The 18420-nt window shown below is 43.7% G+C and overlaps 2 protein-coding genes and 1 non-coding gene across 3 annotated transcripts in view; 1 reads left to right on the forward strand and 2 right to left on the reverse strand.

Moving 5' to 3' along the window:
• LOC141653773 (BTB/POZ domain-containing protein At5g41330) overlaps window positions 1-18420 on the forward strand; it is a 46364-nt gene that overhangs the window by 2932 nt on the left and 25012 nt on the right. The window lies entirely within an intron of this gene.
• On the reverse strand, window positions 8960-9066 carry LOC141654519 (small nucleolar RNA R71). Its single transcript, XR_012548077.1, has one exon. It is a non-coding gene; the product is annotated as a small nucleolar RNA R71 (small nucleolar RNA).
• On the reverse strand, window positions 15699-16391 carry LOC141651895 (uncharacterized). The gene has a single exon (XM_074459587.1). The coding sequence runs from the start codon at window positions 16389-16391 to the stop codon at window positions 15699-15701; it is 693 nt and encodes a 230-aa protein (XP_074315688.1).

The raw sequence follows: 18420 nt of genomic DNA on the forward strand, positions 1-18420 counted from the left end.
TCGAGTTTGGTTTATAAATTGTTAATTTGGTAGTTTAATTCTAGCATTTAACGACCTAGTCTTTATTTCCTACCAAATTTTGGCGCCGTTGCCGGGGAAGGGCAACATAGCTAGAACTTGAGTTTGTTAATTTATGCTTAGTTGTTTTTATATTCCTCTTGTTGTTTTAAGTAAGTGGAAGTTCTAATTTGTTTTGTGTAGTGTCAAGGTTTATGTTTAATTCCCCACAAGGTGGTGAATTTACTCCCGTTGAAGAGAATTCATTCGGAGCATATTCTTGGTTATTTACGAACCCGTGGTATCAAAGACCACCTAGGGAAGCCGAAGTTGAAGAAGAACCACTTTCGGTAGACCCTATTGTAGTACAATATCCTAGAATGACGAACGATAATAGAACCATTCGGGAGATAAGGGCAAGAAACTATGATGAACAACCATTATGCATCACATACCCTCCTTTGGGAGCAAATGCCAACTTTGAACTCAAGGGTTTCTTCATTCACAACTTACCCAAATTCCATGGGCAAGCGGGGAATGATCCTAACCGGCACTTATCGGAGTTTCACATGATGTGTGAAGGAGCCATTCCAAATGGGGTGACGGAAGATCAATTCAAGCTTCGTGCCTTTCCGTTTTCCTTGTTGGATGCGGCCAAGGATTGACTTTTCTATCTTACTCCGGGGTCCATAAGTACTTGGAAGGAAATGAAAGCGACCTTCCTTGAGAAATTCTATCCCGACTCACGCCACAACCGTGCAAAGAAGGCAATTACCACAATAGAGCAAGACCATGGGAAAACCATGTATGAATATTGGGAAAGATTCAAGAGGTTGGTGGCTCAATGCCCATACCATGGGTTGAGTGAGGATGACCTTCTTGTTAATTTTTATGAAGGTTTAGGCCAAGAAGATCAAAGGATGGTCAATTCCGCTACCGGGGGAGGTTTGGAGAATTATTCTATAACGGATGCTAAGGAAATCATTGAGAGACTTGCCTCAACCACAAGAAATTATGGTAGAAGTCAAAGGGGATCAAGAAATGCATCTTCAATGGGAACCTCTTCCTCATCTACTCAAAATCTTGAGCAAAGTGTGAATGACTTAACTCACCTAGTGAAGAACATGATGGTGAACAATCCAAACAAAGATGGGGGTCAAAGAAATCAAGTGGAATGCAACTATTGCCAAAGTCCTCATTTGGAGGAAGCTTGCCCCATTATGATTGGAGAAGGAATTGGTGTGGAAAATGTAAGTGCAACGGGTTATGAGAATTACAATGCTAGGAATCCTTCCGGGGGAGGATATTACAATTATGACCCTAGTGGCAACACTTACAATGTTGGAAGTAGAGACAACCCTCGACTTGGTTGGGGTGGTGACACCTCAAAGAGCTTTGTGAATGGCCAATTCAACCACTTGAGGGACCAAAATTCCCGACAAGGTCAAGGCTCAAATTCTCAAGGAAATAGGAATGGAAATTTCAACAACCAAGGTCGAAACCAAAACCAAGGTCAATCATCACAATTTGGCAATCAAGGTAACAACACCAATTCTCAAAAGGAACCAAGTGTTCAAGACTTGCTTAAGAACATTTTGCAAGAGCAAGTTAAAACAAACAAGCGGTTTGACAAGATTGAAGCCGACAAGGGTGTTAGTGATGCCAAGGTTGCCAACCTTGAGGTCCAACTTGGACAAATTGCCCAAGAACTTGCCAAGCAAACCAAAGGAATTCCACTTCTATCCCCTCCACTACATTTCCTCCTAGAGAAAATGCTAGTGCTATGACATTGAGGAAGGGGAGAACTTTAGAATCTCCTCCCAAGAAGAAGAGAAGGGGCAAGTCACAAGAAAGGGTAGTTGAAATTGAAGAGCAAATTGAAGAAGAGCTTGTGGTTGAACAAGAGAAAGGGACATCTTCAAAAGCTAATGAGGAAGAAGAAAAGAGTCCTTTGAGCATTGACAAAGGAAAGAAAGGAATCACCAACACAAAGGATCAACTTGAAGAGATTGAAAAGGAATATGAACCGGAGGTACCATTTCCTAGTGCCCTCACAAGTCCCAAGAAGTTTGATAAAGACTCCGATCTTTATGAGACTTTTAGGAAATGTGAGGTCAACACCCCTCTTTTTACTATTATTAACTCCGTCCCTAGGTATGCAAAGTTTCTCAAAGAACTTTGCACCCCTAAACGGAAGCCAAGGAAATGGGTTGAAAGAGTTACGGTTAGTAGGCATGTCTCGGCAATTTTCAAACGAAATCTTCCTAAAAAGTGTGATGATTCGGGCATGCTAACTATACCGTGCTCAATTGGAGGCAAAGCTTTTGCTAGAGCTATGCTAGACTCGGGGTCCTCTATTAATGTCATGCCTTATTCCATTTATGAGACCTTAGAATTGCCTCCCTTGTCTAAGACCAATGTTGTGATACAATTGGCGGACCGCTCTACAATTCACCCCAAGGGTCTTGTAGAAAATGTGTTGGTAGAGGTTGATAAATTCATGTTTCCGGCCGATTTTTATGTTTTGGACATGAAACCGGATTCCAAGGCTACACCCCTTTTGTTAGGGAGGCCTTTCATGAAAACCTCAAAAACCAAACTTGACATGTATGATGAAAATTTGACCATGGAATTTGAAGGGAAAGTTTTGAAGTATAATGTGTATGAGACGATGAAAAAGACCGATGATTTGAGTTTTTGCTACTTTCTTGATAAAATTGAACCTTTGGCAAATCGAGTTTACCTATTGAGTCATAGGGACCCACTTGAGGTAGCCCTCACTAACGATGTCGAGAAGGAAGGGTTGCGGTTTTTGTTGTCTCATGATGTGCAGGAAAATATAGAGGCATTGGAGAAGGAAGAACCATTAGAAGTGATGGGGCATATTCTGCACCGCTGACCAAGTCAACATATTGAGCAAGGTCAAAGATATTCACAGCAAAGTCAACAACTTAGACAGTCTAGCCGATGCAACCCATCTACTGTCACACTGGTCTCGGCCTGGCAACTACCCGGTGGGCACACATCCGCGTACTCATATCCAAGACCCTCTACGGCCTGCCATGGGTCCATCTACGAGGGTAGAACGGTCTTTTCACCGCTAGCCACTTGGCCACTACGTGACAAAAGGTGAAAGTCTATAAATACTCCTCAACCTTCATTGAGGAAAGGATCCACAAATTGACCTAATAACCACTATTCATCTAGTAATATCTTCCTTATCTCTCTACAATACGCATTTAGCCAAGTAACAACAACTTACCTCTCTAAGTTTACTGACTTGAGCGTCGGAGTGAGTACGCTCGGCCAAAGCCGAGCCCTAAGTTTGTTCATCGTTTCAGGAGACCGCAAGGAGGATTCAAGCAAGGACATCATTCTACAAGCTACGAGTGGTAACAAATATCTGCTCTGGAATTACACCCGGAACAAGAAGAATCAAAGGAAGAAAAAGAAATTGAGTAGGAAATGTCGAGCCCAGCGCGACAAGCGCAAGCTTTGGCGCGACTGCTGTGACTCACCAGCAGCGACTGCGCAGATTCTCGATTCCCGAAGTCTTGTTTTTCTTCCTCTTCTTATGACTACCAATCCAAATTCCTTCCCCTAGAGGCCTCCCTCGAAAGACCACTCCCATCCATTATTAAGCCACCCACCCCCAATCTAAAACCACTCCCCGACCACTTGAAGTACGTTTTTCTTGGGGAAAATAACACTCTACCCCTCATAATTTCAAACCAACTTGAGGGTGATCAAGAAAGGAGATTGGTGGATGTATTGCACAAATACAAGGAAGCTTTTGGGTGGAGCATTGCGGATCTTAAGGGATAAGCCCAAGCGTATGCATGCACAAGATCCGGTTGGAAGGGAAAGCAAAGCCGGTTCGGCAACCACAAAGAAGATTGAACCCACCAATGATGGAGGTGGTGAAGGAAGAGATCATCAAACTACTCCAAATGGGAATCATCTACCCCATTAGCGATTCTCAATGGGTAAGTCCCACTCAATGTGTACCTAAAAAGGGTGGTGTGACGGTAATCGAGGGCAAAGAAGGAGCTTTAATTCCCACCCGGATTCAAACCGGGTGGAGAGTTTGCATCGATTATCGCCGCCTAAATGCCGTGACTTTCAAAGATCATTTCCCTTTACCCTTTCTAGACCAAATGCTAGAGAGGCTAGGGGGGAAGGAATTCTATTGTTTCTTGGACGGATATTCCGGATACTTTCAAATTCCCATACGTCCGGAGGATCAAATCCAAGACAACATTCACATGCCCTTTCGGAACATATGCATACCGAAGGATGCCCTTCGGTTTGTGTAATGCTCCGGGTACATTTCAACGTTGTATGGTGAGTCTTTTCTCGGATCTTGTAGAAAGAGTCTTAGAGGTCTTCATGGACGACTTCACCGTCCATGGAGACAATTTTGAAGCTTGCTTGGACCACCTAACTATGGTTCTATCACGATGCACGGAGTCACACCTTGTGTTGAATTCCGAAAAATGTCACTTTATTGTTAAAAGCGGCATCGTGTTAGGTCACATAGTCTCAAAGAGAAGGATTGAGGTGGATGTGGCTAAGGTTGAAGTGATAAAAACCTTGCCATATCCTACTAATACTCGGGAGATAAGGTCGTTCCTAGGACACGCGGGCTTCTACCGTCGATTTATTAAGGACTTCTCCAAGATTGCTTACCCCTTGTGCAAGCTTTTGCACAAGGATGTGGAGTTTGTTTTTGATGATGCGTGTAGGTTGGCATTCGATTCTTTGAAAGAAAAGCTTGTGACGGCCCCGATAATTCAAGCTCCAAGATGGGACCTCCCTTTTGAAATCATGACCGATGCTAGTGATTATGCCCTTGGCGCGGTTTTAGGCCAAAGGGACGGGAAGGTTGCTCATGTGATACAATATGCTTCTTCACTTTTGAATGATGCTCAACGGAAATACACCACCACGGAGAATGAATTCTTGGCGGTGGTGTATGCCATTGAAAAGTTCCGGGCTTATCTCTTGGGTGCCAAGGTCATCATTTATACCGACCACAAGTCTATAAGACAACTTGTAGACAAGAAAGACACCAAAGCAAGGCTAATGAGATGGGTTCTTTTGTTGAGTGAGTTTGATATCGAGATCAAAGACAAGCAAGGGAGTGCTAATGTGGTAGCCGACCATTTGAGTAGGCTTCACATCAATGAGGATCTAGTGAAGACCATGGGAGTAGTGGACGGTAGCTTACCACTTGAATCTCTATATTCTATGAAGGTCGTTGAGCCTTGGTATGCTAACCTTGTCAACTATATGGTAACAAAGAAGTTTCCAACCTCACTCTCATCAAGTCAAAGGAATAGGATAAATGCCGATTCTAGATTCTACATATGGGATGAACCATACCTATGGAAGATGTGCCAAGATCAAGTCATTCGGCGTTGTGTACCGGATGTAGAAATTCCATCTATCCTCAAACATTGCCACGAGTACGCTTGTGGGGGTCACTTTGGGCCTCATAGAACGGCACGGAAGATCCTAGAGTGCGGGTTCTATTGGCCCAAGTTGTTCAAAGATGCTCATACTTTCGTCAATACTTGCGATAGATGCCAACGTTTTGGCAACATATCACGTAGAAACGAAATGCCCCAACAACCGATGCTTTATTTGGAAATTTTCGATGTTTGGGGAATAGACTTCATGGGGCCATTCCCTAATTCTTATGGATACCTCTACATCCTCTTGGCGGTTGATTACGTGTCTAAGTGGGTGGAAGCCATTCCCACGAAATGTGATGATGCAAAGACGGTGAAAGCATTTGTCAAGAGCAATATATTTTCAAGGTTCGGCTTCCCGAAAGCCATTGTTAGTGATAGGGGAACTCATTTTTGCAACAAGGTGATCTCAACCTTGCTTCAAAAATATGGTGTGCTCCACAAGGTTTCTACGGCCTATCACCCCCAAACAAACGGCCAAGCTTTAAGTCTCTAACCGGGAGATTAAACATATCTTGGAAAGAACGGTCAATCGCGACCGAAAAGATTGGAGCAAGAGGCTTGAAGATGCTCTATGGGCTTATAGAACGGCTTATAAGACCCCAATCGACATGTCTCCATATAGGCTAATTTATGGGAAGGGATGCCACCTTCCCGTAGAAGTTGAACACAAAGCCTATTGGGCAATCAAAGCTTTCAATCAAAATGTCGATGAGGCGGGATTGCACCGAAAGCTTCAAATTCAAGAATTGGAAGAGCTTAGGCACAATGCCTATGACAATGTGATATACGATTAATTTACTTCTAATTCCCCTCTTTCTTTTATGCATACCGACTCGTATCGAGTCGGTTTCGGGTGGTTTTCCTTGCATTTTGTGCCCAATCCCCGTACTTGTTATTTTGTGTATCCTTTTGCAGGAACCGATCCGAGTATAGAGGAATTGGGGCAAGAAAGGCATCCCATTGCCTTTACATGAAGAAGAGGTGGAGAAATGCTGATGGCAGTGTTCTGCCGGCAGACCGGCAGCCGGTCTAGCCACCGACAGAACACACCCCAGAGAATTGCCAAAGAAATTGAAGAATTGACCGAGTCTCGTGTTTTGCCTACAGACCGCACTGCCCACCAGTAGAACACAAGCAGACGAATTAATTGAAGATTTAGAGGAAAAGGAAGCTTGACCTCGCTGCCGGGAGGAGCACCTGCGGCCCGGTCAACCCGTATAACACACTTCAAGGAAGAAGAAGAAGACACGAAGGTAGTGTTCACGCAGGCGGGCACTGGTCCACCGGCAGTAACACACTTGCCGATGTTTTATTTAATGCACAGTTCTCGCACGGTAGGAGCGCCGTGCAACTTCTGGTCCCCAGAGAACGCAAAGAAAGAACGAATTTGGGCTTTTTCTCTCTTTTCCTCCTCTTTTCTTCTTAATCTTATACAAGCCTATAAATACCCCCTCCTTAAACCCCTTGTACACACAACCCTAGATCTAAGAATATTTCCCTTTCCAAGTTTCAAACTTTGTTAATCATTTTGTTAATCATTCCTTAATTAGACTAGTTCTTCAATTAATTAGTAATTGGAGTTGGGTTGTAAGAAGAATTGAAGGTTCCCCTTTCTTTAATTTTCTATCCTAATTCCTTTCTTACTATTTGATTGGTATTATTTCTCTCCTTATTTTCATTTGTTTACATTTGTTCTTCCTTCAAGTTTGTTTGATTGTTTTTGATAAATTTGCATCTTTGTTGTTTAATTGTTGTTGTTTTCACCATTGTTAATCTTTTCATTGTTCATCTTTTCTTTATTTCTCTTTCCCTTTGTTCACCCTTGCTAGTTGTCCTCAAAGACTTAATCTTTGAGTTGATTGTGTCTTTTAGTTTGTTCATCCTTGTTATTAGATTAAACCATCTTTCCTCTTAATTATTGTTGGATTGTTGAATGTTTAGAAGTAGAATTCATCTTCCACCCATGTTTATGTTTAAAGACTCCATCTTTGTTGTTTATTTAGCCTTTAGAGACATGATTTGACCCGATATGGGTAATTTCACTAACTAATTATCATTAAGGCTAATTTGTGGGGAAAATTGGTGAGGGTAGTTTAGAGGATTTTGCTTGTTTAAGGTTTGGGTTTTGGGTAGTGTCGACTTGTGACCCTTGACCACCAACGGAAGTTGGTTAGGTTGTAAGTTGGATACCCGAAATTTGACCTTGTAACCGACTAAGGTTGAGACCGGAAGGGAGAACCGAGGGAGGGTGCCTCTAGACTAGCGTTTGAAATCGACCTCCGGAAGGAGGAGTGGGATGACCCGGAATACGATGAGTACTTAATGATCTTGACCAAATTCCTGACCTCCGTGGAAAAATGCATGTTTTCGTGGTTGTTGGGTTTTGAGTTAGGAATACCAACTTTCGAACCCGGGAGGGGGGTTAGTTGGAGTAGCTAGTGTCCTTTTGCGAACCCGGAAGGGAGGTTCTAGGCGAATTAGAGCCATCTCCCCCTTACCTTTCTACCCCTTTTGATTAGCCGAGACGATTAGTATGTGGAATTACTTATATTAGTGGGAGAACCGAGTTCTAGTCCTTCTCTTTATTTGATCTATCCCTTATCTTTTAGCTTGTTCTTATCTTGTCTAGTTTATAGTCTTTAAATTTGTTAGTTTAGTGCTAGTTTGTTACCTCCATCTTTGTTATTTATCGACTTAGCTAAGCTTGTGAATTAGAACGATTAGTACTCCACCTACTCCTTGTGGGATCGACCCTTTAAAGTGTACAACGATAAAATCGTGCACTTGCGAGGTTTAACTTGAGACCATCAAGTTTTTGGCGCCGTTGCCGGGGAGTACGGTTTGATATTAATCGTTTTTGTTCTAGTTTAGACTAAGTCCTTTGTTACTAATCCTTTCTTTCAAGTGCTTAGGTCTTTTGCATGAGTAGGCGACGAAGAAGAGGTCAACCAACATATCAACTTGACCGCGAAATTGAAGCCACGGCAAGAAGACTTAATTCATTAAGAAGAAGGGGTTTACTTGATACACCACCTATTGAAGAAGTTAATCACCAAGAAGCTACCGAAGTGTTTGAAAATCCTTTTGGGGTTTTAGAAGAAGAACCTAACACCATGGGTGATCCGGTTCCGATAAGAGAGACTATGGCTCCTAAGCACATAGTCAATCCAAGCATCCAAAGGCCGAGAATTCAAGCTAATAACTTTGAAATCAAAAATGTCTTGCTCAACCTTGTTCAAGACAACCAATTTGGAGGAAGTCCCTTGGAGAACCCAAACGATCATCTAAATGAGTTTCTTGAAAATTGTGATATGTACAAGTCAAATGGGGTCTCCGATGACGCGGTACGCCTTAGGTTGTTCCCCCGTTCACTTAGGGGTTCGGCTAAGGATTGGTTGAAGAATTGTGACCCGGATTCCTTCAAGACATGGGATGAGTTGGCTTCGGCATTTTTGAACAAATATTTCCCACCCTCAAGAACGGCCAAAGTCAAGAGCGAACTACAAAGCTTTACTCAAGAAGAGGATGAGACCTTATATGAGGCATGGGAACGGTATAAAAAGCTCCAACGGTTATGCCCTCACCATGGCATCTCCGAGGCCGAGCTAGTGAACAATTTTTACAAAGGGTTGACTCAAGACCTTCGGCTTTCATTGGATGCGGGATCGGGAAAAGGTGCCTTGGACATTTTGGGGCATAAAGCGGCAAAAGAGCTAATTGAGGAGATGGCCTCAAGAACTATGGAATGGAGAAGTGATAGGCAATCAAGAAAAGGCAAGAACAAGGATTCTAATTCGGTTTTGAATGTGGAAGTTAAGGGGATGCTAGATGAACTCACCCAACAAGTTGCTTTGCTAAATTCAAAACCTAAAGGCTCCGATATGAGGCAAGTCTTGTCGTGTGAGTTGTGTGGTGAACAAGGGCACACTACCATTGGGTGTCCCTTGATTGCACCCCTCCAAGAGGAATGCTATGAGCAAGCAAATGGAATTTAGGAATCCACTAGTGCAAGGCAAGGGTTCAACAACAATAACAACAACCAATTTGTCAATGGAAAAAGAACTCATCCTTTCTTGTCTTATGCTTCACAAAACATTCAAAATCCAACCACTTCCCAACCTCAACAACAACAAAGGTTCAATCAAAACTCTCAATTCCAAAGACAAATTCCACCCGGTTTCCAAGGGAAACAATTTATCACCCAAAACCAACAACCATTTGGAGGTTTCAAGGGACAAAATTCCAATCAACAACAAAACCAAAATTTCCAACAACAAAACCAAAACTTCCAAACCTCTCAAAAACCATCTTGGGAACAAGCCTTTGAACAATTGGTTATTGCAAATCAAAAATCCGACTCAAAGCTTGATAACCACATTGCCTCACAAAACCGGGTTAATGATGAAATACGAGCATCCCAAAAGGCTACGGAAACTCATGTGGCCCAAATTTCTCAACAATTGAGTCAATTGGCTCAAAATCCGGGGAAGTTTCCGGGTAATACGGTTAACCCAAGGGAGGTGAGTGCGGTATTTTTGAGGAGTGGAAAGCAATTGGAGGAGGTTGAGAAATCTCCTAAGTGGAAGAGGAAGAGGGTGTCTAGTGAAGTAGTGAAAGAGCACCCAGTTGAAGTTGTGGAAGAAGATGAGATTATGGTGGAGAAGTCTAATGAGGTGGAGATGGTTGATCCTCCAAAGCAAGATGAGCCTATCGCAACTAAGGCCAAAGAATGTACTCCTCCACCAAGGGAGTATGTAGCACCAGTACCCTGTCCACAAAGGCTTGCAAGGCCTAGGCTTGAAAAGAAATATGAGAAGTTTGTTGAGATCTTGAAGGGAATGAATGTCACTATTCCTTTCCTTGATATGATTACCGAAATTCCATCTTATGGCAAGTTTCTTAAGGAACTTGTCACTTTGAAGAAGAAGAATGGAGAGGTGCAAACCATCAACCTCTCTAAGGAATGTAGTGCTATTCTTACTCACACCAACAAGCTTCCAAACAAGCTAGAAGATCCGGGTAGCTTCTCTATTCCTTGTTCTATCCAAGGGGTGGCTATTAAAAGAGCTTTGTGTGATTTGGGGGCTAGTGTGAGCCTCATGCCACTTTCAATATTCAAGAGGCTTGATTTGGGAGATTTGAAACCTACTAGAGTTTCACTTCAACTTGCCGATCGGTCGGTTAAATTTCCCATAGGTGTGATTGAAGATGTACCCTTGGTTGTTGGGAAGCTTGTCATACCATGTGATTTCTTTGTTATGGATATGCCCGAGGATTACAATGTGCCTATTATTTTGGGGCGACCTTGTCTTGCCACCGGTGGAGCTATGATCGATGTAAAGAGTGGCAAGCTATCTTTGCAAATGGGTGAAGATAGAGTGGAATTTGAACTCCACAAGTCCATGGAAGCTCCATCTCTAGGTGACACTTGTTGCATTGTAGACATTCTTGAGAATCCCATGGAGGAGCATGACCCAAAAGCTTTCTCTATGGATCCTTTGGAGACTTGTCTTGTTAGTGGGTATGAGGTCGATGACAAAGATGTTGAGACTCTTGCATATGTATGGATGTTGGATTCGGCTTCAATTCATGAACAAGCTCCCAAGTTTGAAGTGTTGGAAGTCGGTAAGAAGGAGGAGAGTTCCACGCCTCCTCCTACGGTTGAACTTAAACCTCTTCCCTCTTCTTTGAAATATGAATTTCTCGGTGATAATTCCACTTTTCCCGTCATCATCAATAGTGCACTTGATGACACCCAAACCTCAAAACTAATTTCTTTGCTCAAAAGGTTCAAGGGTGTTCTTGGGTACACTATTGGTGACCTCAAGGGGATTAGTCCCTCTTTGTGCACTCACAAAATTTTACTTGAAAATGAGGATGCATCCTCAATAGAGGCACAAAGAAGGCTTAATCCCATAATGAAAGAGGTTGTAAGGAAATAGGTCCTTAAGCTACTTGACGCCGACATTATCTATCCTATTTCGGATAGTAGGTGGGTAAGCCCGGTTCATGTAGTTCCCAAAAAAGGAGGCATGACGGTAGTGCGAAATGACAAGAATGAATTGATTCCTACAAGGACGGTAACCGGGTGGAGAATGTGTGTGGACTATAGGAAGTTGAACAAATCCACCCGGAAGGATCACTTCCCCTTACCGTTCATGGATCAAATGCTAGAAAGATTAGCTCAACACAACTATTTTTGCTTCTTGGATGGCTATTCGGGATTTTTCCAAATCCCTATCCATCCAAGTGACCAAGAAAAGACCACCTTTACTTGTCCATTTGGCACCTATGCATATAGGAGGATGCCATTTGGGCTATGTAATGCTCCATCTACCTTTCAAAGAGCTATGATGTCAATTTTCTCCGATTTCATTGAACAAGAAATGGAAGTTTTCATGGATGATTTCTCGGTTGTTGGGAAAAGTTTTGAAAGTTGTTTAATGAATTTGGAGAAAGTTTTGAGCAAGTGTCAAGAGTCTCACCTTGTACTTAATTGGGAGAAATGCCATTTTATGGTACAAGAAGGTGTTGTGTTGGGACACATAGTGTCAAATCGTGGAATAGAAGTTGATAAGGCTAAGATTGAGGCGATTGCTAGTCTCCCACCTCCCACCAATGTCAAGGGGGTGAGAAGTTTCCTTGGACATGCGGGCTTTTATCGCCGCTTCATCAAGGACTTCTCAAAGATCGCGAGACCTTTGACCGAGTTGTTAGCCAAAGATACTCCTTTCGTGTTCTCTAACCGATGTCTTGATGCTTTTAATAGGTTGAAGGAAGCTTTGACAAGTGCTCCAATCATACAACCTCCGGATTGGAGCTTGCCGTTTGAGTTAATGTGCGATGCGAGCGATCATGCCTTGGGCGCGGTTTTAGGCCAAAGGAAGGATGGAAAGGTGCATGCAATTCATTATGCAAGCAAAACTCTTGATGACGCTCAAACAAATTACTCAACAACGGAAAATGAGCTCTTGGCCGTGGTTTTTGCTATGGAGAAGTTCCCGAAATACTTGGTGGGAGCTAAGGTTATAGTGTTCACCGATCATGTTGCTTTGAGACACTTGCTCATCAAGAAGGAGTCCAAGCCTCGGTTGATTAGGTGGATATTACTTCTCCAAGAGTTTGACATGGAAATTCGGGATAAGAAAGGAGTTGAAAATGTGGTGGCCGACCATTTGTCCCGGCTAATCAACCTCAATGTTGACAATGGGCTCCCTATCAATTATTATTTGCCTGATGACCACTTGTTGTCCCTAAGCTTGGGTGAAACACCGTGGTATGCGGATATTGTCAATTATTTGGTCTCCGGGATAATCCCTCATGATTATGACTATCACAAGAAGAAGAAGTTCTTTCATGATGTGAAACACTATTATTGGGATGACCCATGTTTGTATAAGTCTTGTGCCGATGGGATGATAAGAAGGTGTGTTCCGAGAGAGGAAGCTACCTCCATAATGAGCCATTGCCATGACTTACCTTGTGGTGGCCATGCAAATTCCAAGAAAACGGCCGCTAAAGTACTTCAATGCGGTTTCTTTTGGCCCTCTCTATTCCGTGACGTTGCCTTTTATGTTAAAGGATGTGATAAATGTCAAAGGAGTGGAAATATCACAAGGAAACATGAAATGCCAATGAATTTCATGCTTCAGGTTGAGCTTTTTGATGTGTGGGGGATAGATTATCAAGGTCCCTTCCCATCATCGTTCGGAAATGAGTACATACTTGTGGCGGTCGACTATGTAAGCAAATGGGTTGAGGCGATCCCGACCAAGACTTGTGATGCTAAGGAAGTGATCAAGCTGCTTCAAAAGATCATTTTTCCAAGGTTTGGGGTCCAGAGAGTCCTCATTAGCAATCGTGGTACGCATTTCGGAGAGAGAGCATTAGAAGCTTTGTTGAAAAAGTATGGTGTGCAACAAAGGAAGAGTCTTGCCTACCATCCTCAAGCTAATGGGCAAGCCGAGATTTCCAACCGAGAGTTGAAGACTATACTCGAAAGAACCGTGAACAAGTCAAGAAAGGATTGGTCCTTGAAGATTGATGATGCTTTGTGGGCTTACCGGACGGCCTTCAAAACACCGATCGGTACCTCACCATTCCGATTGGTGTATGGCAAGGCTTGTCATTTGCCGGTGGAACTTGAACACAAGGCATATTGGGCCATCAAGCATCTCAACTATGACTTGAAGACGGCCGGTGAGAAAAGACTTCTTGATTTGAATGAATTGGAGGAATTTAGGCTAGAAGCCTATGAGAATGCTAAGTTGTACAAAGAAAGGACGAAAAGATTTCACGACAAGTGCATAATAAGGAGAGAGTTCAAGGAGGGTGAATTGGTTCTTCTATATGATACCCGCTTGAAGTTCTTTTCCGGAAAGTTGAGGTCGAAGTGGACCGGACCCTTCACCGTTGTCCGATCTTTCCCTCATGGGGCGGTTGAAATAAGCCAGGGAGACCGAACTTTTAAAGTAAACGGTCAAATATTAAAGCACTATCACGTTGGCAATCCCGTCCAAAAGGAAATGAAGATCCTTGAAACCTTTCTAGTCAATTAAGCTTTTTCGTCCTCACCATGAAAATTGTTGGCTTGTTTACTTGGTCGAGCCTACGACATAAAACAAGGGCGCTACATGGAAGGCAACCCATGCATCTATGCCACACCCGAATGACGGGGTTGTGGCAACTAATCGCGGGCTTTTTCACCACAACTTTATCATCAAGGCCCGAAATCGCTTTCCATACTCGGGAATAGTGAAAATCAGCGGGTGGGTTATGTGACGGTGCATTTTCTAACCCAAACATGCTAGCCAACCGACCCAAAGTAATATTGTGCTCCCGGTTCATGAGACGAAAGCTAAGGGTAGCCACCATATTCGATTGCCGGTGCTTTGTAATCGGTAGACTACTCAAAAATTCCCAAGTGATGCGGGGGTAAGTATACTCATGCATTGTAAATATTCCCCTCATGCCACACCCCGTAAAGATAGCTTCCGTCTCCCTAGCTATCCCGAGGGTCGATAAGAAGGGATGATGTAAAAACTTAGTCGGGGTGAGGGGGCGATTTTTGAAGAGAATAAACTTACCCTTCTGAGTTTGTGTGGCAAACTCAACCGTAGGAAAGTCCGGATCGGGATTTGTATCACTTGCGGCTCGAGCAATCAACTCCGCTTGATCCCTTGCTACATCCGCTCTTGTCCTTCTTCCGGCCATAGTGAAGATTGGAGGTGATTGGTGAAGGTTGATTGAAGTTTGGTGGAGATTTGAGGGAGTTAGGGTTAGAAAGGGGGAAAAAATAAGGAGGAAAGAAGAAGAAGAAATGAGGAATTGAAATGGAAATAAGGGATTATCGTGTTATATTTTGATGCTAAGTGTGTTTTTTGGGTTTGCGACCGCTGGCCGTCTCCCCGGTAAAACACACGCCCCTTTTTCCAATTTTTGAATTTCTCTCTGAAAATTTGACCTCGGCTAGCTTAGGTCCCACCGGCAAATCACTATCCTCACTTTGAAATTTTCCCATACTAGGCGTGTCTGCGGTGGCCAGACTCTTGAGGCCTCTGCGTGAGAACACAACTCCACTCATAAATCAACTTCTCAATACTCAAGGCATGAGTGCTCTGTGGTGGCCGGTGCATGCCCTAAAGGCAAAACACTCCTCTTCACCGATTTTGCAATTTTCTTCAAGTCTTCATGTGTGCTCGTAGGTGGGCAGCTGTGACTCTTAGGCAAAACACACTCCTCATTATCAAACCTTCGTGTTTCGGCTTTGCCATGTGTGTCTGCCGGTGAGCAGTCTATGCCAAGGCACAACACGACATTACTTCAATTTTCAACAAATTGACTTGGCCTCGCTAGGTAGGGCGCCAGTGCGAGCCCTCGGCGTGGGCACTACACTCGGCTCTTTTTCACTTGTTTTCTTCAACTTGCTCAATTTTCTTTAACTCGGGATTGAGCTTTTTCATTGACCGGGATTCTTGTTTTCCACAACTACGCCGACGCGTGATGTCGGGATTTGGTCACGAAAATAATGCTTGCTTTCTTCAAAAGTGACCTCCGTCACCAATCCAAATAGACAAAGTACGATTCCAAATCTCTCATTACTAGTCTAAAATGCAAGCTATATACAAAGATGCATGGGTTGCCTCCCATGTAGCGCCCTTGTTTTATGTCGTAGGCTCGACCAAGTAAACAAGCCAACAATTTTCATGGTGAGGACGAAAAAGCTTAATTGACTAGAAAGGTTTCAAGGATCTTCATTTCCTTTTGAACGGGATTGCCAACGTGATAGTGCTTTAATCTTTGACCGTTTACTTTAAAAGTTCGGTGTCGTTGGCTTATTTCAACCGCCCCATGAGGGAAAGATCGGACAACAGTGAAGGGTCCGGTCCACTTCGACCTCAACTTTCCGGAAAAGAACTTCAAGCGGGTATCATATAGAAGAACCAATTCACCCTCCTTGAACTCTCTCCTTATTATGCACTTGTCGTGAAATCTTTTCGTCCTTTCTTTGTACAACTTAGCATTCTCATAGGCTTCTAGCCTAAATTCCTCCAATTCATTCAAATCAAGAAGTCTTTTCTCACCGGCCGTCTTCAAGTCATAGTTGAGATGCTTGATGGCCCAATATGCCTTGTGTTCAAGTTCCACCGGCAAATGACAAGCCTTGCCATACACCAATCGGAATGGTGAGGTACCGATCGGTGTTTTGAAGGCCGTCCGGTAAGCCCACAATGCATCATCAATCTTCAAGGACCAATCCTTTCTTGACTTGTTCACGGTTCTTTCGAGTATAGTCTTCAACTCTCGGTTCGAAATCTCGGCTTGCCCATTAGCTTGAGGATGGTAGGCAAGACTCTTCCTTTGTTGCACACCATACTTTTTCAACAAAGCTTCTAATGCTCTAAGGTCCCTTCCCATCATCGTTCGGAAATGAGTACATACTTGTGGCGGTCGACTATGTAAGCAAATGGGTTGAGGCGATCCCGACCAAGACTTGTGATGCTAAGGAAGTGATCAAGCTACTTCAAAAGATCATTTTTCCAAGGTTTGGGGTCCCGAGAGTCCTCATTAGCGATCGTGGTACGCATTTCGGAGAGAGAGCATTATAAGCTTTGTTGAAAAAGTATGGTGTGCAACAAAGGAAGAGTCTTGCCTACCATACTCAAGCTAATGGGCAAGCCGAGATTTCCAACCGAGAGTTGAAGACTATACTCGAAAGAACCGTGAACAAGTCAAGAAAGGATTGGTCCTTGAAGATTGATGATGCTTTGTGGGCTTACCGGACGGCCTTCAAAACACCGATCGGTACCTCACCATTCCGATTGGTGTATGGCAAGGCTTGTCATTTGCCGGTGGAACTTGAACACAAGGCATATTGGGCCATCAAGCATCTCAACTATGACTTGAAGACGGCCGGTGAGAAAAGACTTCTTGATTTGAATGAATTGGAGGAATTTAGGCTAGAAGCCTATGAGAATGCTAAGTTGTACAAAGAAAGAACGAAAAGATTTCACGACAAGTGCATAATAAGGAGAGAGTTCAAGGAGGGTGAATTGGTTCTTCTATATGATACCCGCTTGAAGTTCTTTTCCCGAAAGTTGAGGTCGAAGTGGACCGGACCCTTTACCGTTGTCCGATATTTCCCTCATGGGGCGGTTGAAATAAGCCAAGGACACCGAACTTTTAAAGTAAACGGTCAAAGATTAAAGCACTATCACGTTGGCAATCCCGTTCAAAAGGAAATGAAGATCCTTGAAACCTTTCTAGTCAATTAAGATTTTTTGTTCTCACCATGAAAATTGTTGGCTTGTTTACTTGGTCGAGCCTACGACATAAAACAAGGGCGCTACATGGGAGGCAACCCATGCATCTTTGTATATAGCTTGCATTTTAGACTAGTAGTGAGAGATTTGGAATCGTACTTTGTCTATTTGGATTGGTGACGGAGGTCACTTTTGAAGAAAGCAAGCATTATTTTCGTTGACCCGAAATCCCGACATCATGCGTCGGCGTAGTTGTGGAAAACAAGAATTCCGGGGTCTATGAAAAAGCTCGAATCCCGAGTTAAAGAAAATTGAGCAAGTTGGAAGAAAACAAGTGAAAAAGAGCTGAGTGTAGTGCCCTGCCGGTAGGCCGGCAGCCGGCGCCCCTACCGGTAGCGAGGCCAAGTCAATTTGTTGAAAATTGAAGTAATGCTGTGTTTTGCCGGTAGGCCGGCAGCCGGCTCACCGGCAGGACACACATGGCAAAGCTGAAAACACGAAGGTTTGATAATGAGGAGTGTGTTTTGCCGGCAGGCCGGCAGCCGGCCCACCGGCTGAGCACACATGAAGACTTGAAGAAAATTGCAAAACTGGTGAAGAGGAGTGTTTTGCCGGTAGGCCGGCAGCCGGCTCACCGGCAGAGCACTCATGCCTTGAGTATTGAGAAGTTGATTTATGAGTGGAGTTGTGTTCTGCCGGCAGCCGGCTCACCGGCAGGACACACCTAGTATGGGAAAATTTCAAAGTGAGGAGAGTGTTTTGCCGGTGGACCGGCAGCCGGTTGGTCCACCGGCAGCGAGGTCAAATTTTCAGGAGAGAAATTCGAAAAAATTGGAAAAAGGGGCGTGTGTTTTACCGGCAGACCGGCTGCCGGTTCGCAAACCGGCAAAACACACTTAGCAGACCAAAATATAACCCGACAATCCCTTATTTCCATTTCAATTCCTCATTTCTTCTTCTTCTTTCCTCCTTATTTTTTCCCCCTTTCTAACCCTAACTCCCTCAAATCTCCACCAAACTTCAATCAACCTTCACCAATCACCTCCAATCTTCACTATGGCCGGAAGAAGGATAAGAGCGGATGTAGCAAGGGATCAAGCGGAGTTGATTGCTCGAGCCGCAAGTGATACAAATCTCGATCCGGACTTTCCTACGGTTGAGTTTGCCACACAAACTCATAAGGG

This window comes from Silene latifolia, chromosome 4 (assembly GCF_048544455.1).
Source record: "Silene latifolia isolate original U9 population chromosome 4, ASM4854445v1, whole genome shotgun sequence".
Taxonomy (NCBI): Eukaryota; Viridiplantae; Streptophyta; class Magnoliopsida; order Caryophyllales; family Caryophyllaceae; genus Silene; species Silene latifolia.

Bases quoted from the DNA above. Each gene is read 5' to 3' on its own strand.
- LOC141651895 (XM_074459587.1), bottom strand. From the start codon at position 16,391: ATGGGAAGGGACCTTAGAGCATTAGAAGCTTTGTTGAAAAAGTATGGT.